General features: G+C 41.1%; 1 protein-coding gene across 1 annotated transcript in view; it reads right to left on the reverse strand.

Annotated features, from left to right (window-relative positions):
• Positions 1–21,525: 21,525 nt before the first annotated feature.
• The window catches only part of LOC124593957 (zinc finger protein ZIC 1-like), a 260,252-nt gene continuing 253,886 nt past the window's right edge, over positions 21,526–27,891 (reverse strand). The window contains exons 2-3 of the mRNA XM_047132305.1: positions 25,531–25,874; positions 21,526–21,827 (exon numbers count right to left, since the gene is read on the reverse strand). Of these exons, the coding sequence (XP_046988261.1) occupies positions 21,663–21,827; positions 25,531–25,874 (509 nt within the window). The 3' untranslated portion in view covers positions 21,526–21,662. The remainder of the gene's footprint in view (positions 21,828–25,530; positions 25,875–27,891) is intronic.

The raw sequence follows: 27,891 nt of genomic DNA on the forward strand, positions 1-27,891 counted from the left end.
ACAGTGAACATCACATTGCGGAGCCAGTAGCTTCACAGTAGTGATTCATTCAACGATATGGGTAGTGGAAAGGAATAAATTAAACTCGTTTTCGATAAAATTTGAGAGTGACATGCGTGTGTATCTGTTAACCTGTAGACTTTGAGCTGTATTGCTATTTTGTTCTTATTGAGATCATCGATGGCAGAAGCTGGTAGCAAGTAGGAGGTGGTATGTGAACTGTTAGCGGTGAACACATTTTGGTCCAGTGGCCAGATCCCTTCCTATGAGTCGACAGCCTTTCATTATTGGCACTGGAGTTCCGAGAAGTTTAATAGTGTCTCGTGGGCCAAATCTAATTTGATAGTGTAGCAGAGCAGAGCATTAATCCCCATCAACCAATAAACATTTCCAATTAAATCTGCGAAGCAGCACGTCGCATAGTTCGCACCTGAACTCTGTATACCGCCAAAATCACTGTGGATTCTGGCCGCTGACGGCCTGTTCCACTTCACTGCGGACAGCAGGGAAACTTACACTCTTTGTGAGGGTTCAATTTTCTGTCACCTTTGGTAGGCGTTAATATCTTCTGCAAACTCACGGCTGCGATAAACAAGAACTTTCGGTCTTTTTTTAATGGTCAAAGTTATCGTAGTTTAATAAAATACTGTGATTCTGAAACTCGTTGCTCAGAAGCTATTCAAAGTAAAAATCACAAATTAAATTCAAAATAAAGGTAATTTGTATATTTGCAGGTGGTATTTATGCCACACTTTTAGAACTTAAACTTAACGTAATGAAATAAAACTGTGCCATATTGTTCAGCATTTAATTTAAAAACAATTTTAGTAAACCTTCATATGGTATGTTCAATGGACAGCTGTAAAAAAAAAAAAAAGTAAATGCTAACAGCGGCAACACCCATCAATCATGGCAAGACGCAAAACTGTTGTCGACCGCCTGCTGTTTATGTTTCACGGCAGCCAATCGCAACCTAAGTGCAGCGCCAAATTGAATATTCATAACTTTTTTTTCACATTTGAGACAAGAGTGTCCATAAAACTTAAACAAAGATCAGTAATAATTTTTATATTATTGTTGTATACTTCCATCAACAACAGACATTCAGCTTCAAAATGAATCGTAGTTGGCTGAAATCGGATATAAAGTTCTTGAATTACGCGTAAGGCAAATGGTTGCCTTGGAAAAATAAGACAAACTTTACCGAATTTTAAATCAAAAGGAAGTAAATATTTAAGAGATAACTTTGTGAAAGCTGTTTTCTTTTGTATTAATTGATAAGTGTAAAAATTATTACTTATTTTTAAAAAATGAGAGGTCAATTTCCTCATTTTTAGTGCAATTTGAAATGGAATATTTGAATGCATGTGTCTGTTCCTTCGAAAGAAAAGACCCGACTCAGATCCTGCAGCTGTGAAACACCAGGGGTACACATTTTCACTCGTCGCCGCTGATTCCGCATAATGCCCCGCTGCAGCTGATAGCAGTCACCCCCCTTCAATTTACATATAGTGAAATGGAAAGGCTGGGACGCGAGTGTGGTTTCGTGCGAAGCCACGGAAGCGCGTAGACGCGGACGGAAGGATCGTTTCAAGCCCACGTTATAATCTTGTAGCCAAGGAAGTTGCTTCTTTCAGATACTTGATTTTTCTGACATAGAGTTTGCTTCAAAAGCAGGAAAGAGAACAGGATTTAACATCCCTCAGGCGACAAAATAATTGCAGCTAGATCATGCACTTGGACAGGACAAGAACACGGAAAGAAATTGGCCATGTCCATTTTAAGCCAACTATCCCAGTATTTGCCTTGGGCTGTTTAGCGAAACCATGGGAACCGTAAATTTGAATGGTCGCCGACCTCCTGAATGCGATTTCGGTGTGTTAACCACTGTCCCACCTTGCTCGCTTGGTTTGTAAGGAACAAGAGCTCGTTTTCATTTTCTTTTTTTAGTTGTATTTCTGAAGGGCATTAGTTTTTTGTGTTGTTTGATGCTGTCCTTTTCCTATCTTGGGCTAGTCTTTACCTTAGTGCCACTGTGGAGTCACAGTTATTCCAGATAGCAACTGCAAGTATAAATCCCGCAGAGTACGTCACTAAGAGAGTGTTATTCTGCTTAGTGCTATGAAGTCATATGAAACTGAGGTGAATGATATGCAGTCTTGCTTGATAGGAGGACTGTTAGGGCTACATTAGAGAGTATTACGATTCATTTATTTGACTTTAAGTTCCAAGTAGTGGAAGCCTGTAAATTCATGTCGGAAAAACCCAGTTTGGCTCTGTGGCGTGGACGCCTACAATTTCTGGGCTCAGGTCGGAATCACGAGGCTGATCGGACCATCCCAGGGTCGTCGGACATAGTGCAATCCCGGAAAGATTAGCGGAACCACTCTGGTCCAAGGTAAGGCTCGCTTCCCCAGTCCACTGTAAGAAAGTGCTCAAGCCGGAAGACTGTCAGACTCATACACCAGACCACTCTTGAGAGAGCAGGTTGCTACCAAAACATGCGATTTTTCCTCTTCTAGCAACGTGAAAAGGGAACCAGAAGCCGGGAACTTTTTTCCATTTGAAATGCAAGCTTCCTGTTCGTTAACAGATACGAACTGCCGCGTAAAGAGCGATGGTGATATTCAGCGGGAAACGGAAAGTAGCTCTAACCGAGAGGGCTGTTGGTAGTGAGGAAAGCAAATGTTAGAACTTGAAACAGACGCTACCACTGGCTGGAGATAGTGAAGCGAAAGTCGAGAAGACATTCTCGCCCCCTGAAAAACTAACGGTTAGCCTCAATAAACTAAAGTATAGGAAGAACAAGATTATAAAAGTAACAACAATTATGGTTTGCTGAAGTGCACCCTACCTGATTTGAGAGGCAGCACGTCCCCACAAACGAACCAAAAAGGTAGATCTCGTAACTTCAGAAATGAGTCTTGTTGCTGTCGTCTATTAAGACTGTTATTGTTGACCCCGTCAGAGAAGCGCCGCCCCACGATACCTGCCGTAGCTGCCTGCCGGCTTGAACCGCTGCAGTCCTCTCAAGATCACAAGTTCACACCTGGGGGCGCAATACTTCACGACTTGTAGCCATCTCACGCTTCGGCATCTCAACTGACAATTGTGAGACCGAACCAGCAGCACTTAAAACACTGGAAAGAATTCTACTGGACGAGCATTGCTCAATGAAGCTTCACTTATTCCAGTTTTGAACTTGCATTTGTTAATGACTTGACTTCAACTACGGTTTCTTCGATGCATTTTCATCAGATTCCTCTCTGAGCTGCGCATTAGATTCAATTAGTTGTTTCCCACTGATTTCACAGCCAGTCGCAGGAGCTCATTTAACTTTGTAGTCAAACATCATTTTTGAGTGTTTGTCTTACTTTGAAGACAGATTGCACTTTGCGAATCTGTAACCCTGCAATGTTAGATTGCATATCAGGAACCGAGCGAGGTGGCGCAGTGGTTAGACACTGGACTCGCATTCGGGAGGACGACGGTTCACTCCCGCGTCCGGCCATCCTGATTTAGGTTTTCCGTGATTTCCCTAAATCGCTCTAGGCAAATGCCGGGATGGTTCCTTTCAAAGGGCACGGCCGACTTCCTTCCCCGTCCTTCCCTAATCCGATGAGACCGATGACCTCGCTGTCCGGTCTCCTTCCCCGAAACAACCAACCAACCATATCAGGAACCATTAATTCTACTTTAGGTTCAGATTGCGTATTAAGTCTCCCGACCCTTACTCCAAGCACATTTCAGTACTTTGAAAGTATGTAGAAAATGAATAAATTATATTTTATATCCATTTAAAACCATTCTCCCCATTCATTACTTACAAACCACCCTCCACAACTCCGTTGATAAAGGTTTTTTCTTGAGGCATCCATATAAGTTCCATCGACAATAATATCATCTATGTACTCGGAACAAGATTTTTTTCTGTGCTACAGATAACAATTTCATTGATAACTGCTACGAGTAATCTGTAAAAATTTTTATTTGGCATAATTAATTGTAACATAGGGTCATAATGCATGAATACCTTTACTGAATACAGCAGCTTACAATTGTGCACTCCACAAAGCTACTAAAGATATCAGCACAGACAGCGTAGTATCACTAAGGGACCTAATAATAATTACGAGTGGCTCAAGGGCCTGGTGCAGTTATTTCAATTGGACGCCATTTCGGCGATTTGAATGTCCCTAACCCACTCCAGTATTGCTACCTAAGGAAGAGGACCCACAATTTACGTACAACCAGAACACATGTCGTGCCTGGCGAATCTAGATTAAAGACAGAGTGGCTGTTTAACCACATTAATGTAATTTACTGTGGATGGCAGTTTCAGCTGAATCGTCTGTATGTGAGCTGTTCCGTTGGTTCTGCTGAGCTTGCTTGGCTTTCCCACTTCTCCTGGGCCCTCTAATTGTCGGTGCATCTGTCTTTTGATCTGGGGAGCAAGATGACCAGCAGAGCACTTAATTTTGACAGCCTCAGTGGCATTTCAGTATTCAGATCTTGTGATTTCCCACTCTGTGTTTTATGTTTCATTTACCTACACGTATAGTAAGTGTTTACATATCCCAGTAACCAGTTTATTATGTATCAATGCTACATTTCTGTGCCCTTTTGCCACTACTTCTCTCGTGTCCTAGAATATGTCTGCGTGTGATAATGGTAAACGGTTGACAATCATGGGTTCTTCGCATGGTAGTGGCACTTTAGCTAACTTTTGTGTGAGTTATCCTGGGTTGAAGAGACGTTAGTGGCTGCTGGTCAGCAGCTACTGTGTAGGCTGGTACAGGTGGCTGGGGTGTATCTTCCCTGACTGTTTCCAGTGCTACCTGTGGACGCAGTTCGCCACCGTGCTGTGGCACTGTACTCTGGGACTTCAGTAAGTGAGAGTGTCCTTTCAAGTCCTCTCTAGCAGGGTTAAGCTTTTTTTTTTTTTTTTTTTTTTTTTGGTCATCAGTCTACTGACTGGTTTGATGCGGCCCGCCACGAATTCCTTTCCTGTGCTAACCTCTTCATCTCAGAGTAGCACTTGCAACCTACGTCCTCAATTATTTGCTTGACGTGTTCCAATCTCTGTCTTCTCTACAGTTTTTACCCTCTACAGCTCCCTCTAGTACCATGGAAGTCATTCCCTCATGTCTTAGCAGATGTCCTATCATCCTGTCCCTTCTCCTTATCAGTGTTTTCCACATATTCCTTTTCTCTCCGATTCTGCGTAGAACCTCCTCATTCCTTACCTTATCAGTCCACCTAATTTTCAACATTCGTCTATAGCACCACATCTCAAATGCTTCGATTCTCTTCTATTCCGGTTTTCCCACACTCCATGTTTCACTACCATACAATGCTGTACTCCAGACGTACATCCTCAGAAATTTCTTCCTCAAATTAAGGCCGGTATTTGATATTAGTAGACTTCTCTTGGCCAGAAATGCCTTTTTTGCCATAGCGAGACTGCTTTTGATGTCCTCCTTGCTCCGTCCGTCATTGGTTATTTTACTGCCTCGGTAGCAGAATTCCTTAACTTCATTGACTTCGTGACCATCAATCCTGATGTTAAGTTTCTCGCTGTTCTCATTGCTACTACTTCTCATTACCTTCGTATTTCTCCGATTTATTCTCAAACCATACTGTATACTCATTAGACTGTTCATTCCGTTCAGCAGATCACTCAGGATAGCAATGTCATCAGCGAATCGTATCATTGATATCCTTTCACCTTGTATTTTAATTGCACTCCTGAATCTTTCTTTTATTTCCATCATTGCTTCCTCGATGTACAGATTGAAGAGTAGGGGCGAAAGGCTACAGCCTTGTCTTACACCCTTCTTAATACGAGCACTTCGTTCTTGATCGTCCACTCTTATTATTCCCTCTTGGTTGTTGTACATATTGTATATGACCCGTCTCTCCCTATAGCTTACCCCTACTTTTTTCAGAATCTCGAACAGCTTGCACCATTTTATATTGTCGAACCCTTTTTCCAGGTCGACAAATCCTATGAAAGTGTCTTGATTTTTCTTTAGCCTTGCTTCCATTATTAGCTGTAACGTCAGAATTGCCTCTCTCGTCCCTTTACTCTTCCTAAAGCCAAACTGATCGTCACCTAGCGCATTCTCAATTTTATTTTCCATTCTTCTGTATGTTATTCTTGTAAGCAGCTTCGATGCATGAGCTGTTAAGCTGGTTGTGCGATAATTCTCGCACTTGTCGTCATCGGAATTGTGTGGATGATGCTTTTCCGAAAGTCAGATGGTATATCGCCAGACTCATATATTCTACAGACCAACGTGAATAGTCGTTTTGTTGCCACTTCCCACAATGATTTTAGAAATTCTGATGGAATGTTATCTATCCCTTCTGCCTTATTTGACCGTAAGTCCTCCAAAGCTCTTTTAAATTCCGATTCTAATACTGGATTCCCTATCTCTTCTAAATCGACTCCTGTTTCTTCTTCACCCTCATAGAGGCTTTCAATATATTCTTTCCACCTATCTGCTCTCTCCTCTGCATTTAACAGTGGAATTCCCGTTGCACTCTTAATGTTACCACCGTTGCTTTTAATGTCACCAAAGGTTGTTTTGACTTTCCTGTATGCTGAGTCTGTCCTTCCGACAATCATATCTTTTTCGATGTCTTCACATTTTTCCTGCAGCCATTTCGTCTTAGCTTCCCTGCACTTCCTATTTATTTCATTCCTCAGCGACTTGTATTTCTGTATTCCTGATAAGTTAGGAAGCTCGAATGTGTAGGACTTGGTTAGCATGAGGGTATAATGTGTTTCTTTCAGGAGTAACCATTGCAAACATACTGAGTAGTTCACTTGCGTTAGAGAGTCGTATCACACTTACTAATATTCCGTTTCCTTAGCTTGATCCTTTCTTCCATCGCAACTTGGCGATAGCAGAGGATTTGATCCAACCTATGTCTACATTCATTTAGTCTGTGTCTCTTATTTGAATGTGTTGCGTGTTTCCTATATTTTTGCGCTAGAATTCTTTTTCTGTTGTTCTGTTTTATTTCATCACACGAGTTTCGCGTTTCTTGTAACGTGCGAGGTTGTGTGATCGTACCCATGTGTTTCATATGTGTTATATTGAATCTTCAGCTCTGGTAATCCGTCTTCTTCTGCTGTAGCGTTTTAAATAATATCCCATGGTGTGAGATTTTATTTAATACGAATATCTTTCACGAGTTGTTTGGCACCGTGTTTCGTATCTGAGTTAGACCATGCGCATTCTCGACACGTGCTGCCTCTCATCCCAATATAATCACTCATTCAAGTTCATTGTTCAATTTAAATTTTATATAGTCTGGCAAATTACTTTTGTTCCAAATATCTCCATATTTGTCGTATTTCCAAAGCTGGAAATTTCTGTGGAAGTTACTGATCACATGGTTAATCGGTAAAACTAGTATTTTTCTATGCCCCAGTTCATATGTAGAAATATTCTTAAAGATTCTACTGTTCTCTCTGTGTGAATTGTTGGTATGAAAGTGCGTGTGCTTTGATGAATCCTTCCACTTCCCAAGTGTTGAAGTATAAATTATGAAGATTGTACTGTTTTGCGTAATCCATATCAGGCACTAGCATTCCTATCTGATTATCCTCTTCATTCAATATTTTTTGTATTTTTTTTAATAATTTAACCAGAAAATAAATGTTCAGTTATTTCTTAATAGCTATCCTAATATTATTTCATGCAGTCCAAGCCAACTTCCTAGTCTGGGTTTCTTCAACGTCATTGGCTTATCTGTCTCCCCTTGTAGCAACTGTCTGGCTATTAATATGATATCCTACGTAGCTTCTTAATACAATGATCTCTATCTTGATTTGGATCAAATGCTTAGAGAGAGGTAAATTTCCAATAGTACATCTTAGTTTTAATTGAGTTAATTATTTACCAGCCTGTAATTTAGGTGTCTGAGACTTACTCAGAACAAATGACCACGAGGCTCTCTTTCATCTTGACCACTGACAAGGGGAAGGCCTCAGAGACGGCCAGCTGATACGGCTCAGATTTGGTAGGTCGCTTGTGTACAATCTTAAACGAAGGAATCTAAGATATTTTGGGTCAACACCTCCACGTTTTTGAGAAAATCACCCCTAAAGGTTATGACGAGCGATCGGCTCAAAATTGGCGGAATCGATAGATAATTGTAAATAAAGCATTTTTCATCATCAGGTATGGGGTCCGAAAACGCATACTTTTCCAGAAGTCGAGATAAGAAACTTTTACAACTGCCGCTTCTCTACCCAGATGGTTAACGCCTATCGCCGACAGCGCAAAGGCCAAGGCAACTGGCTGCGAATCTCGGAGAAAGGTACTTTAATCAATTACACAACAAAACTAAACAAACAAAAAACAAATAAAAATAAAAACAATAAAAATAAAGTTCAGAAAAAGGATGATTTTGTTTTGTTTGTAAGGTTAGCCCTAACCTTGATTACCCATATTTCCCCTGATGTATAGGCAGCTCTCTGAGGTAGGTTTAGTCAGCAGCCAACGCCTGAAGTGGACCAGATTTTTTTGTTATAGGATGAAAAGTGACGGTGGCACTTAGATTTTATTAAGGGGCTTTCTAAAAATAAAAAAAAAATAAAAGAAAGTGGTAAAAAAAAGGTAGCGTGCCTGACTGTCAGCTGTACGCTGCCTACGTGTCTGAGGCCTTCCCCTTGTGAGTAGGATGAGTTAGATGAAGACTGAGTGGCAGTCATTTATAATGGCGACACTGTTGCATAGGACCTTCGCTACCCTTCGAATTTTCTGTTTAAGCAGTAAGTTTATTAGGATGTTCTAACATAGATTCTTTTCTATAGATCTAAGACAGTTTCAGGTACTTTCTTTGTTTTCGCAACGTTATGATCTGTCCGTTCGTTCATTGACGTCTCTGTTCACTATAATAAGTTTAGTGTCTGTGTTTTGCGACCGCACCGCAAAACCGTGCGATTAGTAGACGAAAGGACGTGCCTCTCCAATGGGAACCGAAAACAGGGTCATAGGTCAACCGATTCCTCCACAGGAAAACACGTCTGATATATTCAATACGACACTCGTGACGGCATGTGCGTCACATGACAGGAATATGTTGTCGACCCACCTAACTTCTATACTTGGCGAATGGGTAAAAAGATTCTTCTACCTTGCCCGATTTAGTTTTTCTTGTGGATGTGATAATCACTCCCAAAAAGTGATGAAAACATAAGAGTTTGTCACATAAACTGCAACAAATGAATGCAACAGTTTCACAGTCGGCGCCGTTACCTCGCACCGGACGGACAGATAATAATTGTCTGAAAATAAAAAATTAAACCTTTCACTCGAGGGAAGACTTGAACCAAGGACCTCTCGTTACGCAGCTGCTCACGCTAACCACGGGACCACGACGCTCCTGCGCTCAGCTTATCCCCAATATTGCTTATCTTGCACATGGATTACTCAGTTTGTATATTTCGCTTATTTTTTTCATAGTTCCACACAACTTCTTACTGTTTTCTCGATTGATCTGTGTTCAGTTTTTCAAGGCCTATCCACTGTGCCTACTCATAACTAAATCTGAGGGGGGTGCGATGAGGAGGTTCCCTGGTTAGTATTTCATTCACATGTTTGATGGCGGGATGGATATGCACATGAGAAGGAAGAAATTAGAGCCTATGGAATCTGCAGCTATCATGCCAAGAGAGGAGGTTTGACATGCGGAAATCGATGTTATAGAAACGAATCTCGTCACCTTCAGTGATGAAAATGTTGAAAACATGATAGTATGTGATTCTGGTGCTAGGCGAACAAAGAAGTCAACGATTGAGCCGGATCTTACTGGTGCTCTGGAGATGTTAAATTTGGAGTACGCCTAGCGTGCTCCACTAACAGTTTCTCAAGTTTCGAGCGAAGTACACAACCCCTCCATCCTCCTGTGACGTCATGGGAGCTCTTATCCGGATCTGGTTGCAGTGGGTGCACCCTGCAGTGCAGACAACCTTGTGTGATTGTCAGTCCAGGGATGCCAGACAGTACCATGCCCACTGGCGTACTTGTACTGAACGTACGATGAACAGCTATCAAACATTGTGGACACTGCATTGGCACGACTGACCCATTGTTGCACTGTCATGAGATGAGCATGTTCGTCTACAATGTTTCTTGCGTCATGGTGCTGTCTAAGGTGGAGTTTGGTGGAAGAAGACGAAGACTGATATATACAAGAAGTGTACCATCCACAATGTCTGTCACTATCCCACTCAGTGATGACAGCATGCCAAAACGAGATGTTGTCAGGATGAGGCACTGCAATCGCATCAGCCCATCTGACTGCTGCAGCATGACATTTGTCATGCTGTTATAACTGATGATGTGAATGTCCCTGCAGTCCAGTGGGATGCAACAGAGAAGTATTTGGTGCCATCCTAATGCAGGTGCTAGTCTGAGATGGGAGCATACTGCACCTGATGTTGACTCCCATCCACTGAACTAGCATGTGCCAGAGTGTCCAGCAGTGGTGCTGAGTGTGCAAGATGATGGGTGTCAATACAAGCCATGTCGAAGTTCTTCGATGAAGGTCACCTGTGTCACTGACAACTGCAACATTGAGTCTTACATTACTCTCCAAGTTTCCTTTACGGAAGTCCACCAATATGTCTGAATGGCATCACTTTTTGTACATGTGACAAGTGTAATGAATAGTGCAATGAAAAATTTTTTTTTTTTTTACAGAAGGTCTGATATTTATTATCCATGATTGTTTCTTATTAGTTTTTGTCGCGTGTTTCACGCCTAATGTTGTTTTGTCTGTGTGATAAACTTCGCACCATTTGACTAACTAATCAGTATATTTGTACTATTTCGTAAATGATGTATGTTGTTTTATTGCACTGAATTTCAACTATCTAGTTAAATTGTATTGAGTGTTCTTAGGTCCTTTAACTGATGATATAATTAAACACATTTTTCTAAATGATTTGACGCCATGGAGTGATCCAAATAATTATTCTCAAAAATGTTTCTTTCTGTCATTCCCAATTCTTTGAAGTCGTTTCTTTCTAGTTCTTTTCTTATTTTTGTAATCCTTGCTACTGTCGTTTCCATCTTCCAGAAATACAGGAATATTTGTTTCGACAGTCTTCTCATTCATTCGACAGAGGTGTCCAAATAAGACTAACTTTCACTTAGCCATTACTTCTCACATATTCACTACGTTTCTATAAATTCCTCATTACTTCTCATTTTCCAATCATTTGCAATCTGTATTCTGTCATTACTTCTTTTAATAACTCGTCTGTCAAGTACATCCATTCTGACCATCTTATAGTCCATCGCTAGGACACATCCATATAACAGGCATTCCAGTCATACATTGTGGTATTGTGTTTAAGTTACATTTTAACAGATATGCATTTCTTGTTTACATATTCTTTGTTAAATTATATGCTCTCTCCCTTTTGTTAACGCTTACATCTGTCGTAATTTTCTCTAGTTCATTCTGTTGTATAGTTTCTCCAGCCTATTTAAATTTGCATGCTTGCTCTATGTTACCTAGTTGTCTTTATATAAATTTTCGTTCATTTTTATATTTGTTACGTGTTTTGTTTTTTCAGCTGAAATTTTGAGATCACTTCTATTTACTGCTTTTTCCAGAAGATGTGTTTGAATATATGTCAGATTTACTGAAAGTCTGCAAAAGTCAGTCAGTTTACATTAATTCCGTTTGCGTCCCTTCTCAGAATTATTGATAAATTCTCGTGACTTATAGCTTCAAATTTCAGAAGTTAACAATATTTTCTAGACTAAGGGCGAAAAATCTAGCTTTAGATATAGTTTTAGAGTTTCATAATTTATCTTTGTTAATTATGCTTTAACACCAAATTCTCTAGTGTTTTTATCTACCATTTCTGTTTACCAAATCAAATATTTTCTTGAAATCAATAAATCACTCTATTAGAGGTTTCCAGGATAATATTCTGTTGCGACTTACTGATTTGAAGTTAAAAATCTATGTGCAGGATCGTTCCTTTCGAAAACCACTCTTGTTATTCTCCCAGTTTTGTCTAAGGTGTCTACAACTCCATCAAGGAGAAATTTTGATAATATTTTGTATGCTACCAGCACAAGTGACATTCCGTGGAATTATTGACATTTTGTTTGTCTCCTTTTTGCATAGAATGTGATTTAATGCTAATTTCCACCCTTGTGGTATCTTTTAAGTTTTCTAAATGTTCTCAGAAAGCAGTTTTGGGTCCTTTGTAGTCTTTAGTTCTCACCATTTCAATAATTCTGCTGTAATGGAATCGCCACCACTTATTTTGTTGTTTATGAGAATTTTGATGACATCATGAATTTCTATCATTCTTCCTCCATATGTTATGGTATTGCAGGAAATACCTATTTGACTATTGGAACTAGACAGTTTAAGGGCCTGTCAAAACGTGTTGCTAAAATTTCACAGTTTTCTTCTATATTTAATCCTATTTTGTCATTTTCATTTTTGAAACTAATATTTGCTGCTTGATACCCTTAAGAGCATGTCTGAACATTTGGTAAAAATTTCTAGTACTTTTCTGGTGACATTTTCTTATATTTCCATCAGCTGAATGTTTCCAAAGTATCTTTTGAATTTCCGGATTATTCTTGACATTTCTTTTCTTTGTTGTGTCAATTGTTCTTTCTTCTTCTTTTCGTACAGCTCCAAATTCTCCATACGTTCCTTGTCCTAGTAATTGTTCACACTACTCATTCCACCATGTCTTCTTTTTATTCAAAAAATGGTTCAAATGGCTCTAAGCACTATGGGACTTAACATCTGAGGTCATCAGTCCCCTAGACATAGAACTACTTAAACCTAACTAACCTAAGGACATCACACACATACATGTGCGAGGCAGGATTCGAACCTGCGACCGTAGCAGCAGCGAGGTTCTGAACTGAAGCGCCTAGAACCGCTCGGCCACAACGGCCGTTATTTTTATTCTTGGCCAGTCCACAAGTTTTCTCTGCTTAGTAATTTGTACCTGGTGTTCATACCAGGTGCCATTTTTTGCTGTGTCAGTTTCTTCTCTAAATTTTTTGTATTTTCTACTGCAATATTAGCCGTAAAGTAGTTGTACATGAACACTTTCTTCATTTTTTTTTGTTTTGGATGGGAGAAATAATATTTTATTCTTAGAGAGATAATGATCTGAATCAAATCCCCCTGCTTCGTAACTTCCAGAATATTTCTTTTAGATATGGCTATGTGACACAGATGAAATTCTCCTAGGTTTGATCGGAGATATCCAAGTTTTGACTTTTCTTGGTAGTTTTTCAGAAACGTGTGGACGTCAGTACTGATGACTTTTGCATTTCTGTTTGTTCCTAAGTGTATCAGATATGTGCCTACAATATTCTGAAACCTATTTTCCTTCCTAATATGGGCCTTGACGTAGCTGAGAAGTGTTTTAACGTTGTTTTTAGATATACTGGAGAGTTCCGGTTCTAAAAGATACCAAAATTGATTTACTTTCAGCAATTTCTTACGCTGTCATCATTTACTCATAAACGATTGAATGTTCTGTGGGATTTTTTTGTTGTTCAGTACTTTCTTGAGGTAAATAATTCATTAAAAAAGTTGGTCTGTGTTTTGCTCCAACTTTGTTATGCATTCTGTATATTATGAACCCAATCAGGGTAGCATCCATCAAATTATGTTAAACTTTCTAACACAGTGACCATAGGTAAATTTTTCTGCTCTGTAAGAGGCCTATGTTGACTGTTTTATCCAAGAACACAGTTAAATGAAGAGTATATGTAACAAGTTAATTTATGGTGAAATTTGGTTATGGAATGCTTTGTGACTGTTTTGTTTCCTGTTTATATGCTCTTTCTTCTTTAACTATTTCTTTCGTATTTTCTAGTATACTTTAGTAGAAAAAATGATTAGAAATATCCTTCTGTGTCTGTTCATTTCTTTACCTGGAGAAAGCTCTAATTGTTGATGCATCTGTCATTTGATATGGGGAGAAAATGATCAGTAAAGTGCTCTATTTTGATAGTCCCAGCGACATTTGAGTAATCGAATCTTGTGATTTCTCACACAGGGGATTGTCTATAAAGTGAATGTATACCTCTATAACCATGTTTATCATGTACTCATGCTATATTCCTACTCCTTCTCATGTCTGGCACACAGAGTGTTTGAGTGCCTATGTATGATGCTTCCAAACGCTTTGGTTCACAGGTATGGGTTCTTTGGATGGCAGCGACAGTTTAGCCAACTTCTGTGTAGAGTACAGTTACGCTGGACCAAAGAGACATTTATGGTCACTGATCAGCAGCTATTGTGTAGGCTGCTACAGGTTGCTCAGGTGTATTTTCTCTGACTTTTTCTGTTGCTATCAGTGGACCAGTCCAGCAGCAAGGAGCAGCGCTATACTCTGTGGCTAAAGCACACGAGGTTGTCCTTTCAAGTCCTCTATAGTAGTGTTATGTTAGGAAGTTGGAATGTGTAAGATTTAGTTTAGTTTGCGGTTCTAATGCATTTCGTTCACGTGAAAACTTTGAAAATCATATCACTTAGTTCATTTCAGTTAGGAAATGGTATCACATTTATCAATAATCCATTTCTCTGGCTTGATCCTTTGTTCTTCCGTGACTTAGCGCTGGGAGAGTGTTTTAGCCTACCTACGTCTAAATTCAGTTACTTTGTGTCTCTTATTTGTGAATATGTTGTGTGTTTCCCATATGTTCATACTAGAATTCTTTTTCTGTTGTACGATCTTATTTCATTTTATGAATTTCGTATTTCTTGTAGTGTGCGAGATTGTGTCATCACACCCAAACGTTTCTTATGGTGTATACTGGCCTTCGGCTCTAGTAACCATCCTCTTTTGTGCAGCCAGTTTAAATGTAACTGGGCTTTCATTTAATATAAACATTTTTCATGAATTCTCCGATTTGCATTGTGTTTCTTATCTGTGTTAGCGCATGTGGGTCCTTGATATGTGGTGAGCTTTCAACCAAATATAATGATTTATACTAGTTCATTTTTCAATTTAATGTTATGTCATGTGTCAAATTACTTTTGTTCCAAATGTTTCTGTATTTATCGTATTTCCAAAGTTTAGAATTTCCATGTAGGTTGTTAAGTCACATAGTCGAACAGTGGATCTAAGTCTGATGTGTACAAATATCGTTATTGATTCTATTCTTCTCTCTGCGTGAACTGTTGGTATGACTGTATGTGTGCATGTACTTTGATGAATCTTTCTTCTTACATACCTTACATACTTCCTATATGTTGAAGTGTAATACATGAAGTGCATACTCTGTTGTATAATGATCATTATTTTCTTGCAATTACGATTTTAATTTGATATTTTTATGTTTTTTGAATAACCAGAAAATAAATGATCAGTTACATCTTAAATGTGATGATAATGTAATTTCATGCGATTCAACCCTGCTTTGTATCCTGGGTTTCCTCAAAGCCATCCACTTGTCAGCTTCCTCTATAGTACCTGTAATATTTTTAATATATTTTATGTGCCTAATACTATGATATTTACTGTGAGTTTGATCAAATACTGATCAAAGACGTAATTTCCCAACAGTTCTTTTCAATTGAATTAATTATTCACAATCTCTAAATTGACTGAGACTTACACAAGAGTAAACTTGTTCCAAGCTCTTTTTCTTCTTGACCAGTGAGTAGGACGTGTTAGGTAAAGACAGTAAGAATTATTGCCAATAATGCTGGAAATTTTTGATTTGATTAGCTATTGACGGAGAATAAATATTTTTCCTGTCAATAGCTCTTGATGGTCTCTAACATCACAATCTGGGGAGATTCAAAAAGCATTTTGTGCTGAGTTATGAAGTAACCAGTAAGATCCTAACTCCAATTCTTTAAAGTATCGATCTTCTATGGAAAAAAGCTTCAAACAGAAGATTATTTTACAAATGATTTAATGTATTAAATATCTGACGACTTGCTCTCTTTGAAGAAACACTAGTTTTTCACCCACCTCATCCTTTATGATGTCATTAGACCTGAAGTGTGTGTAGCACAGTGATATAATTTTGCAGATTTCTTCAGTAGTACGCGTGGATCCTGCCTGCAGAATGTGTTGAGAATAGAGAATAGAATAGTAAAGACGTAATACATTAAAACGTCATGCCTTATGTTTAAGTTTTTTTTAGAAAAGTTTATTTGACAGAAATTAGAGGATATTGTTGATACACTTTCTGTCTGTTTTCCCACATAACTGCCATCCCTTTCAGTCCATGAGCTGAACTGTGGCACGAGCTTCTCTGTGCCGTCCTCGAAGAACTCTCCTGGGAAGAGTGGGGGAGGGGGGGGGCTTCATAACATCCCAATTGAAAGTCCAACAGAGCCTCGGTGACCTAGGCTGTGTGAGGATGGGCGTTGTCGTGCAACAAGTACACACCTTTCTTAGAATCCCTTTCCTTTTGTGTTCTTTAGGGGGACTCACAATATCTTTGTGCATTGATGGTCTTCCTGTGAGGCAGAAATTCGAAGAAAATCGTGTCTTTTTGGTCCCACAACACTGAGGTCACCTTCTTTTTGCTCGAGATTGCGATTTTCAATTTTTCGGCAGATGGGGAATTTGTGTGACGCGACTGTGTTTTTGTCTCGGCATGTAATAAGCCACCCACGGTGAACCACCCACGTTTCATTTACGGTCATAATAGTGATAACAATATCCTCACCGTCCAATTCAGGTCTCTCAACAAACTCAAGGAGGCTATTTACCCGACTTCTCTTCGGCTGCTGTGTCATCTATTTGGGGACCCATCTTGTGCACAATATCCGATACTTCAGCATTTCTATGATTGTCTCCTATAAGAGAGTTCCGGAGAGATGTGGAAATATCGCAGAAATTTCATCCTCTGTCAATCGGTAGTCTTCACGAACAGTTTCCTTGATTTTTGCGCCATAATGGAAAGACTTCCACTTCTCTGTTCGTCATGAACACTTGTTCTCCCTATACCACTTAAACACACTCGATCTATTCACAAAACCTTCCACATAAACCGTTTTATTCGCGAAAAATTTCGGTAGGTGTTATTCCTTCCATGAGTAGTAAGTGGAGCACAGCAGACGGCCCGCAGATGGCGAGATTTCTTACCGACATCTTTAAGGCAACTGGACACTACGACGTGAGTTCATGTTGTTCCGTGTTCCTATGATACTCCCTCTGGTCAGAGGAATCCCCCCCCCCCCTGTCTCTCCCACTCAGTGTTGCCAAACCTCCAAAGACGAAAAGCCACAACCCGTTATGTTCACCGTACATTTACCTTCTGAACGTGCCTCGTATATCAAAATATTGAAAAACAAATTTGCTTCCATTACACACCATTAGATACACAACCTCCAGCTGGGACCGTGTACCGTGAACATGAACTGCGTTAACCATTTAGTAATATGGGCCACTATAGTTACTCAAGCAACTTTGATAACCTACATATACTCATCAGCGCTCCTCTACAACACATTCTACTTTATTTAAACGATATTCCTCGGACATCGAACCAAAGCACCCTATTTAATTATAAGACCTATGACGGAAATGATGCGGTCTAAATGCGCTCCTCATAATAGTGTTCCGTCAAATCTGTTCGGTCTAATTATGTCCGATTTTGTACCATGGCATTTCGAGTAGTTTCTTTGGTAATATTATTTCATTTTTCATATTTATCAGTACCCCTGATGTGCCTTTTAACGAAGTCCAAATTATGTGTTCCGAAACCTGACGTATCTGCATTCTAAGACCTTCAAATCCTTGTGGTGGGCCGTGACGAACACGAATGGACGTTAGGATAGTATGCAATGAGTGTATTTATTCAGCTATGCAGTAACAACAGCGTCTGGAAGTGTGTAAATCATCTTTTGGTGCTACCAATTTGAGCTAACGTTTCTCCACAAGTGCTAGACGACAGATAACCTTTTAGTCAAATTTCTATTTGCCGTAAGTAATGACTACAATGTAAAAATATCTAAATAAACCTGATGATGCTGTCATAACCATCGAAACGGGTAATCGACTTTAAAAAGTACTGGAGCAGTAAATCGATGTTTCTCTAGTGTGTCATTGTGTTCAAGTAAGTATTGTCTTTCCCAGCAATAACATGATTAACCTCTACCTCTCTCGCTAGTGCTGCCATTAAACAATTGCAGATGTGGATACTATATGCAATAAACAGTTGCAGCCCCACATATTGTCGAAGTTTCAAGCTTTCATTTATTTTGCGCCATTCGCTACTAGTTTCGGTCAATGACCATTATCAAGCTTAGCTGGATAATGGCCACTGACCGAAACTAGTAGCGAATTGTTCAAAATAAAAAAAAAAAACAGGTGAAGGTTTCACCAAGAATTTTAACCATTATTTGGCGGCTGAATATCACCACCTACGAACATACACAAATGAAGTTTAAAGTGACTGCGTGTATTTTGAAACAGGCAAAATTACTAGGAACGAGGGGATTCCTCGAGGGCCGAAATTATTGTTGGTATGCGTCATGATAATATAAAGCAGTTGCTGTTATAGACCGAATTGAGACAGATGCATATCCCATCAGATTGCAAGCAACATTATGTATGTATGAATTTATATAATGTTGTAATTATATATGTTTATGAATGGTGCTTCCAAAATCATGCTATCCAGCTGGTCGTAAAACTTTATGTTGCTTCGATTCAGCGTCATTATGTGTTCCATCGCAAAATTGAAACAATGGGTGTATATGAATACTCGAACAGGAAACGTAGCACAATGGAGAGAAAGAGGCTGAAGAAGAAGGTTGGTAGAAACCACTGAAGCATTGATAAATTGCGTTTCGTGCTACACGACTAGAGACCACTTTTCAGTATTTAGCTATTGAAGATTGAGAGGAAAACTTTCAAGGTGAGTTAGCTGCAGGTGTGATGTCAGAGGACAGTGACTTACCTCCGCCTGTGATCCTGTTCACTCTCCAGACCACGAACTTCCTTTTTCCAAAAGCTCAAGCAGTTGCTCCGTTTTATCTATCAGTAACACAACTTTTCATCGTATTTATGTGTACACAACTGACATATTTAGTTGAAATAACGCAAGACGCAATTTACTGTTCCAATTTCACTGATGTGCAGCTTCTGTTTAAGCCCAAAGTGTCATCAAAACGAATGGATTTCGTGCAATGGGATGTTCTTGTTGGTTTGACACTAGGATTTTTACAGCTCTACCCATAATTTGTCTGTCGCTGGTTTCGGTGTTCTCAGATGGGTTCCTAGCACCTGGCATATTTATTGCCCAGTGTTGTAAGATTATTGTCCAGGATTGATGTGGCAATTCGAATTGTACAATCACAGAGCCAACGTGTGTCAAATTTGAGTTGTTGGATGTCTCACATAACAGTGAGCTGTGTTTTTAGATGAGCCTTAAGTATAGAACGTGTTTTATTCTATTAAATATCACCTAAAAATTCATAGCGCCTAGAAATTATTTTTTAAAAAGCATCTGGTCGCTTTTAATAACAATAATGCGAGTAGGGAATTAAATGGCGCAGTTGGTTTTTCAAATGAAACTACTTGTTCTTCATATATCCAGTTACACACATCATTATTCACGTGATGGATGTAACAACAAGACTTTTCACAAAAAATTAAGAGCGCCGTGTTATCTGCAGCTGTTGTGATTTGTTTCATTTCGGACATAGGAAAATGTGATATTATAGTGTGTGTTACAAACATTTGTGGACAATGGAAAACTGATCCGATTCAAAAATGTGCTTCGATCTTCCATTTGGGAAGATGGGTAATAACAGAAAAATACAAACTCTATCATACAAAAGTATAAAGGTTGGGATGTGCTTAAATTTTTTATATTCTGTGTCCGACTTTTTTACTACCACAGCAAAGGGTCATTTTAAATTGCACCAGCAAGTAACACAACATGTATACATTGAGCATATTTTGTATTCAGCGTAATTTCTGTCACACTATGATACATATTTACAACAGATTAAATTTAAGACTTAATATTTCTGGTACAATACTTAGGCAGACTACATCAATGTGTTTGCAAAATTTTGTATACAACATCTGTAAGCGTAGCACAGCCGTCAAAATTAGCAGACAAATTTTCGTCGCGGTCGCATCGGGACCACAGCAAGCACATGGCTCCGAAGGAAAGTTTATTTATTACGTTGACACTGTCGACGGACGGCAGTCATCCGACCGAATTCTCCAACTCGCGGCGTATTCTTAAAGTATGGATGCACTGAACGTACAGTAGGACAAATATCTTTGGTAATGTTTACATCTTAATGGTAAAAGGCACGAACAATATACAGTACGTTGAAAATAAGAGTCTCGGTCTCCGTCGGCGCGTTGCAAAAGTTTTTTTTTTTTTTGTCCCCCACCGCACCTCACCACAGCACAACACAGCACTCGTTACACGCCGTCCATCTTGTGTTCCAGCACGATCCCAGACGTGAGAAGGCACACGGATATTCTAGTCGCAAACAGCCCGATTGGACGGCTTGTAGGATAATAGCGGCAGGTTGCTCCTTATCAGTAAGAAGCTGAAAGAAACAGGAAGAAATACTGTTTTTATCCTCGAAGAGAAGAACGATGTAATTTTGTTGAACGACTGATCTTGTCACAGACTAAAGGTAGTAAGTGATGTCCACCAGCTGCAGTAATTTTTGCATTGGAATCGCTTCCTATTCAATTCTATAACCTCAGTGTGATCTTCCAATCACTTTGTTTACACAAGGCAAAACGTGATCACAGTAGCATTACTAAGTGATAGGAACGAAGGGAGTCGTGTTATCCACTGTGGAAGGCACTACCTTATTTCAAGGAACTAATAAGCTCCAAGGAACATGTCAAGTGATGCTAGTGAGTGAAGATATCAATAAATACGCAGAATTGTTTTACTTAAAGTTTCATTCTTGCAGGTAATAGTTTTTTTCCTTCCAGAATCTGGATCATACTATCACGCTGCAGAGATGTTCCTCATATGAAAAAACAGATAACAGTAATGTTATTTGAAGATTATCATTGTTAGCCACAGTGGAAAACAAAATTCCAGCTCCTCTTTCTAGATTCATTGTTATTATAATATCTGGCGATGTAATGAACGCTCTTGGCCCACGATATCGAAATGTGTGGTCCTCATAGATAGTTTCCTTACTTTAAAATACTGTATTCTCTTTCCAAAGCCATATTTGACTCTCGCTATTCATAGAGAGCCATATGGATGACAGTGGTGTTACATCCTGATCAAGAGCATTGAGTGATGTCAGCCACAGTGGAAGGCACAGTTCGATTTCCGAAAGCATACACTGGAAACTGGAGGAGCTGAGGGCATCAGCCCATGATCTTGGGGAACTGGATGTACGGCTATCAGTCCCCTAGTGTCGATCTGGGTAAGCGGAAACGGAACACCAAAAGATCTGAGGGTATCAGTCCTTAGGAGTCAATCTGGAAGTACAGAACTGGGTTGTAACAGCTGGGGGTATGAGTGCTGGTGCGTCCACGTCCAGCCTGCAGAGCCTGTGGTTGGTGCCTCGGGCGTGGGCGTCCTGCGGCGTGCTGGTGAGAGGGCCGGCGGTCACGGCGAGTGCAGCGCCAGGTCGAGGCGCTGCGCAGACGCTTCCAGCGGGCCGAGGGGTGGTCGTCAGTAGGCGGTGGCGGCGCCGTGGTGGTGGTGATGGTGGTGGTGGTGCATCATGGGGTGGTGGCCCAGGTGGTGGCTCAGCTGGCTGACCGGCGAGTGGTCGTTGCTGGGCGGCGTCGGCATGCTCTGGCACACGTACCACTCGGACAGGTTGGTCGCGCCAGCCTGCCAAAACAAAAAGAAAAACCGCTCCTGTCACTACCGCTAATTGGTCTCTGGGCAACCACAGCTTAATTTATCCATAGTTTTCAAAATTTTGTGGTGAAATCTTCTTGTAGCTGCTGATCATCATTTATTGTGAGAACAAGGTTCAACCGGTTTCGCGGTAATGAATTGCATCTTCACGTTCATTTGGCTGGAATACATTATTGTACTAAGGTAATGCGATCTCACAACGTTCTAAAAGTCACATATCCTGGCAGCATAAGATGCAATGGATATTGAAAGAACCATCAGTAACCTTAGATAATTACGGGTCATCACTAAGGGATATACTAATTTGGGCCAATGTTGAAATCCTCATGATACTAAGTCAGTTTTCTCCATGACTTACTAACGGCTGCGTCTGCACGCGAAGTCATCATTTCCTCATCGCAGCCGACATAGCTGCTTCTCTAAGTAACATCAGGAATTGAACACTGGCCCAAATTAGTGCGACTCGTAATTATCTAAGATTGTTGATGCATCTTTCAACATCCGCTATCAAGATATGTGCCTTATAGAGCGTTGGGAGATCGTTCTCGTTTTATAGCTTATGTAATCCAGCGAAATTAACCTCAAGATGAAAATCATTATCGCGAAATCAGTTGAACCTCGACGTCACAACACATGAGGTTTGGCAGCTACAAGCGGACTCTACATTTTTTTTTTTTAGAAGATTTTACCACAAAAAATTTTTAAAAGACTTTTTAACTAAAAAGTACTGTAAAAGCGACCACGATGCATCTACGAGATCAGACTAACAATATCAAATGGTGAAGATGATGATTATGGGTTCAAAGGTACTAAACTACTTCGATATCAGTCCCTCGATTCAAAGAAAAATGACTTAAAAGGATATGAAATGATGAAAGGAGAATTTTCAGCTCCAGGGTCTGTAACCATGTCATTGTTATTGAATGTTGATGACAGTAGCTTTAGTGAGATATAAGTGAGATGAAATCCGCACACCTAGAAACTGTAGTAGGTATCTGAAGGAAAAACCAAGGAGGGTCACCATACTCTGTACAACGAAAATGGGGCGAGAAATACGATGGGGTGAGAAAATGCGGTCTGTTAGGACTACAGGGTCAATTAGGTTAGACAGCTAGACAAAGAAAATACACACATAAAAATTCCAAAACGTACGACAGTGCAGAGGGAGAAAGTAGCATGCGGACACTACAGGCACATTCCCCAATGAGTGGAAACCCCCGCAACTAACCCTGACACCGAACGGCGAGACCCATTACATTTTTTTATAATTTTTTTGTTGTTGATAAAATCCGCTTTCCCTCGGGAAACTTCTAACCTGTCGTCCGAAAGTATCTGAGATAGTTAGGTAAACAGATTAACTGCTCGTCTCAGATCATGCAACAGAGCACATTCTACGAGAATATGGGCCGCAGCTCCATTGAGGGGAATCCCCTCGACGCAAAAGGAACTCGTGGACAGGCATGGTGTGACCTACACGCAGTCTCGGCAAAGTACGATGGCAAGGACGGCCAAAGGATAGAAAGGATTTCTAAAAACATAAGGAGCATACTGTAACCGGCTGTGTTCGGCTTCTTGGAGACGATTTTCAGCCATTCATGGACTTCATGTTCACAAACAACGATGCAACTTTTATGGATGACAATGTACCATGTCACCGGGCCACAGCTGATCGCTGTTGGTTTGCAGAACATTTTGGTCAGTTAGAGCGAATGATTTGGCCACCCAGGTAGCTCGAAATGAATCCTCTCGAACATTCATGCGACGAAATCGAGAGGTCAGTTCACGCACAAAATCCTGCACCGGCAACACTTCCGCAATTATGGACGGCTATAGAGACAGCATGGCTCAATATTTCTGCAGGTGGCTTGCAATGACTTGTCTAGTTCATACCACGGTGATCTGCTGCACTGCGCCGGGCAAAAGGTGGTCCGACACGATGTTAGGAGGTACACCATGACTACTGTCACCTGAGTCTATTACACGTACGTGGAGAGCGCACATCTGTAGTGATAGTTACATACTCCTGTAGTCAGCTGATAGCTGGACCTCAAGGTTCTATTGATGGGGGTGTACTTGTCTTTGTTGTTAAGTCTATAAGATTAGTTACATAGACTGCGACTTACACAAGATAAACAGGTACACCAGAACAGCAAACTTATAAAACGCCACAGCAGTGGAAGGTACTGAAAACGAACTCCATCTTTGCGCAGTGAAGTCTGGAAACTAGATAACTCATGTAACAGAAATATCTATTCTGTTCCTTCGACACAATGGTCAAAAACTGTTTTTCTCCTTGAAGTACTCGAATGAAGAGGAAGCACAAGAACCACCAGAAGAATCAACAAACATACCTCAGACATCTTTACTACTAGACATGGCCAAATTAGCTACAGAAAAACCGGAATGATCGTCCAGTGTACCTGTGTTAAGTTATGCCCCATTACAAATGAATTTTCCAGTAACTTATTTTAGTATTTTACGAATACGAATGTATTATACAGTATACAAAAAAATGGCTCTGAGCACTATGGGACTTAACATCTGAGGTCATCAGTCCCCTACAACTTAGAACTACTTAAACCTAACTAACCTAAGAACATTACACACATCCATGCCCGAGGCAGGATTCGAACCTGCGACCGTAGCAGTCGTGCGGTTCCAAACTGAAGCGCCTAGAACCTCTCAGCCACAGTGGCTGGCTATTATATAGTATACAAGTCGTGTTAAAATCAAAAGAAAACTATCTTCAACTCGGAGGTTGGTTGGAACACAACAGTGATTTTCTAGTCATGGTCATCTCCAAAATGAGTCTCCATTTTATACCATCCCTACTTCGGCCATCATCACTAATATGGCAACCCAAATAGCAAAATTCATTTACTAGTTTTACCTTCTCGTTTCCCAATATAGTTACCCAACATCACCTTATTTAACTGGACTACATTCCTGCACCCTTGCTTTGCTTTTGTTGGTGTTCATCTTTTATGACGCTTGCAAGACGCTGTGCATTCGTCTCAGCTGCTCTTCCCAGTCCTCAAATCCTTGCTGCCTCTGACAGAATTACAGAGTCATCGGCAAAACTCAAACTTTTTGTTTTAATGCCTATAGCAATGTTTTTTTTTTCTTTTTTCTTTTCTTTTCTCTATCGGTGTACCGATGAACAACACTGGAGATAGGCTACAACCCTGTCAACCATTGCTTCCCTTTCATGCCTCTCGACTTTCTAACTGAAGTCTAGTTTCTGTATAAGTCGTATATAGCTTTTGGCTCCGTGTATTTAACCATGCTACCTTCGGAATATCAAAGAGCGTATTCCAGTCAACATTGTCAAAAGCTTTCTCTAACTCTATAATTGCAATAAACAGAGGGTTGGCAATACATTGCAGCTTCATGCCCTCGCAGTACCAACACAGCAAGGTCATGTTGGTTGAGGTCTTACTACAGTAAGCAGATTCAAATGTATTTAGGTTGCAGCAATTACTCGGAGATGAAGAGGCTTGTACAGATTAGGCTAGGGTGTAGAGCTGCATCAAAGCAGTCTTCAGAATGACAACAACAACTTTAAGTTTGTGAACTCGTACAGGTAGCTCCACTTCGGCCCATTGCGCTGCAGAGATACCCGCGCCTAGCCCACACCGGCGGCTCGCATACTACACAGTGTACGGCGACTTACGTGCTGCTGCTGGGGCGGCTGCGGCGGCGGCGGCTGGGGGTGGTCCGGCGAGGGTGGACCCGCCCCCGCGGACGCGGCCGAGCCGGACGAATTGGAGTCGTCGCCGTCGGCGGCAGCGTCGTCGTCGCTGTCGTAGGCGGGGTGGCCCGGCGGCGGACTCTTGCAGCCGTGCACCTTCATGTGCTTCCGCAGCGACGACGGGTGAGTGTAGCTCTTGTCGCAGCCCGCCACGCGGCAGTTGTACGGCTTGTCCGACGTGTGCACGTGCGAGTGCTTCTTGCGGTCCGAGCTGTTGGCGAAGCGCCGGTCGCAGCCTTCGAACTCGCACTTGAACGGCTTCTCGCCTGAAACAAAAGCACCGACAACACGCTCAGCCCACCTGCTGCCAACCGACGAGATACGCAAGATGCCGCCAAGCTTCAAATGGCTCTGAGCACTATGGGACTTAACTTCTGAGGTCATCAGTCCCCTAGAACTTAGAACTACTTAAACCTAGCTAACCTAAGGACATCACACACATCCGTGCCCGAGGCAGGATTCGAACCTGCGACCGTAGCGGTCGCGCAGTTCCAGACTGAAGCGCCTAGAACCGCTCGGCCACACCGGCCGGCTGTCGCCAAGGCCAAGATGGCAGTTACATCAAACACACTCGAGACACAAGACCACAGTAGCAGAATCAAAGTCGAGTGATCGGTCCAGCCCCGTACGTTACAGACTTTACTAGGCTGAATATTATTCAGGTGCAGCAGCCTCGGGAAATCATCTCTGGGCATAAAAGGAAGAACAAAATCGACGTATAAACATATTTCCGGGAAAATACACGGAGTCTGCAATGAAACAGTTAGTACTGGTATATCATACAGTATTAATTAATTCCATGTCACAAACAATGTTCAAATTTTCCGACACGGAATGCAATGCAAGCATTCACACGATGCACGATGGATTGCCTTAAAATTTAGAATGTTTCAGGCTGCAGTTTTCATGACGGTAACCCGTTTCCAGTCTATGCGACGCTCTTCCATATATCCACATACGTCAAAACCGAAACCTCCTCGTCCTCTCAGCCGGATGGAGTAGATGTCGTTGAAGAGTTGAAGAACAATGGTAGTACATAACTGACTGCCGTTCATGCACCTGTTTTTACACATAGGTGTTCAAACTTTTAAAATATAAAACTGAACGAAGACTCCAACAGTCCGCAATACCTGCATTTATTGAAGTCGATTAGAGATTCACACAACCGGTTTCGCTACTTTTGACTTGCATTATTCTAGTGTGTATAATGCAATGGCATATGGTACAGCGAGCTATACACAACGCCGGATAGTAGCAGCTGGCGTAGTCAAGCAAATTGTCAGCCTTTTTCAAATGGTAAAAACCCTCATAAGTGATGAATGCGTCTGTGATAGAATCAAGATGGACTGTCATCACTTAACCGATGAAAGAACGCTCCAGTGGGCCTTTCTCAAGCAACAGACGGTGGCCTTCGTAAATGTTATCCAGGAAAAAGTTGTTTACGAACGACATCTTCTGTTGCTTGACATAGGCCCCCTTAAACATCTTTTCATCGGTTATGTGATGACAGTTCATCGTGATTCTAACACAGAATGGACATTCATCAGCGATGATAGTTTTACCAACTGAAGAAGGCTGAGACGTTCGCCTGGCATGCTGTAATAGCTCCCTATACCATATGACACAGCAATACACATTCCAGAAGGGGCAACTTATAACCTGAGAAAACGGTTGTGTGACAGTCTCTTCACTTGTCGCCGGTCCCGTTCTTGCGGGATCTTTCTTGGCCGCAGCGATATCGAAGATCTGTTGTTTCACCGGATCCGTGATATTCACGGTACACTCGTGAAATGGTCGTACGGGAAAATCCCCACTTCATCGCTACCTCGGAGATGCTGTGTCCCATCGCTCGTGCGCTGACTATAACACCACGTTCACACTTACTTACATCTTGATAACTTGCCATTGTAGCAGCAGTAACCGATGTAACAACTGCTCCAGACACTTGTTCCCTTATATAGGCGTTGCAGACCGCAGCGCCGTATGATGCCTGTTTACATATCTCTGTATTTGAATAAGCACGCCTGTACCAGTTTCTTTGACGCTGCAGTGTAAATAAATTTCCTGAACCAAGGAGACAAGGTTGGTTGGTTGGTTTGGGGAAGGAGACCAGACAGCGTGGTCATCGGTCTCATGGGATTAGGGAAGGATGGGGAAGGAAGTCGGCCGTGCCCTTTCAGAGGAACCATCCCGGCATTTTCCTGGAGCGATTTAGGGAAATCACGGAAAACCGAAATCAGGATGGCCGGACGCGGGATTGAACCGTCGTCCTTCCGAATGCGA

The sequence above is a fragment of the Schistocerca americana genome, chromosome 2, assembly GCF_021461395.2.
Source record: "Schistocerca americana isolate TAMUIC-IGC-003095 chromosome 2, iqSchAmer2.1, whole genome shotgun sequence".
Taxonomy (NCBI): Eukaryota; Metazoa; Arthropoda; class Insecta; order Orthoptera; family Acrididae; genus Schistocerca; species Schistocerca americana.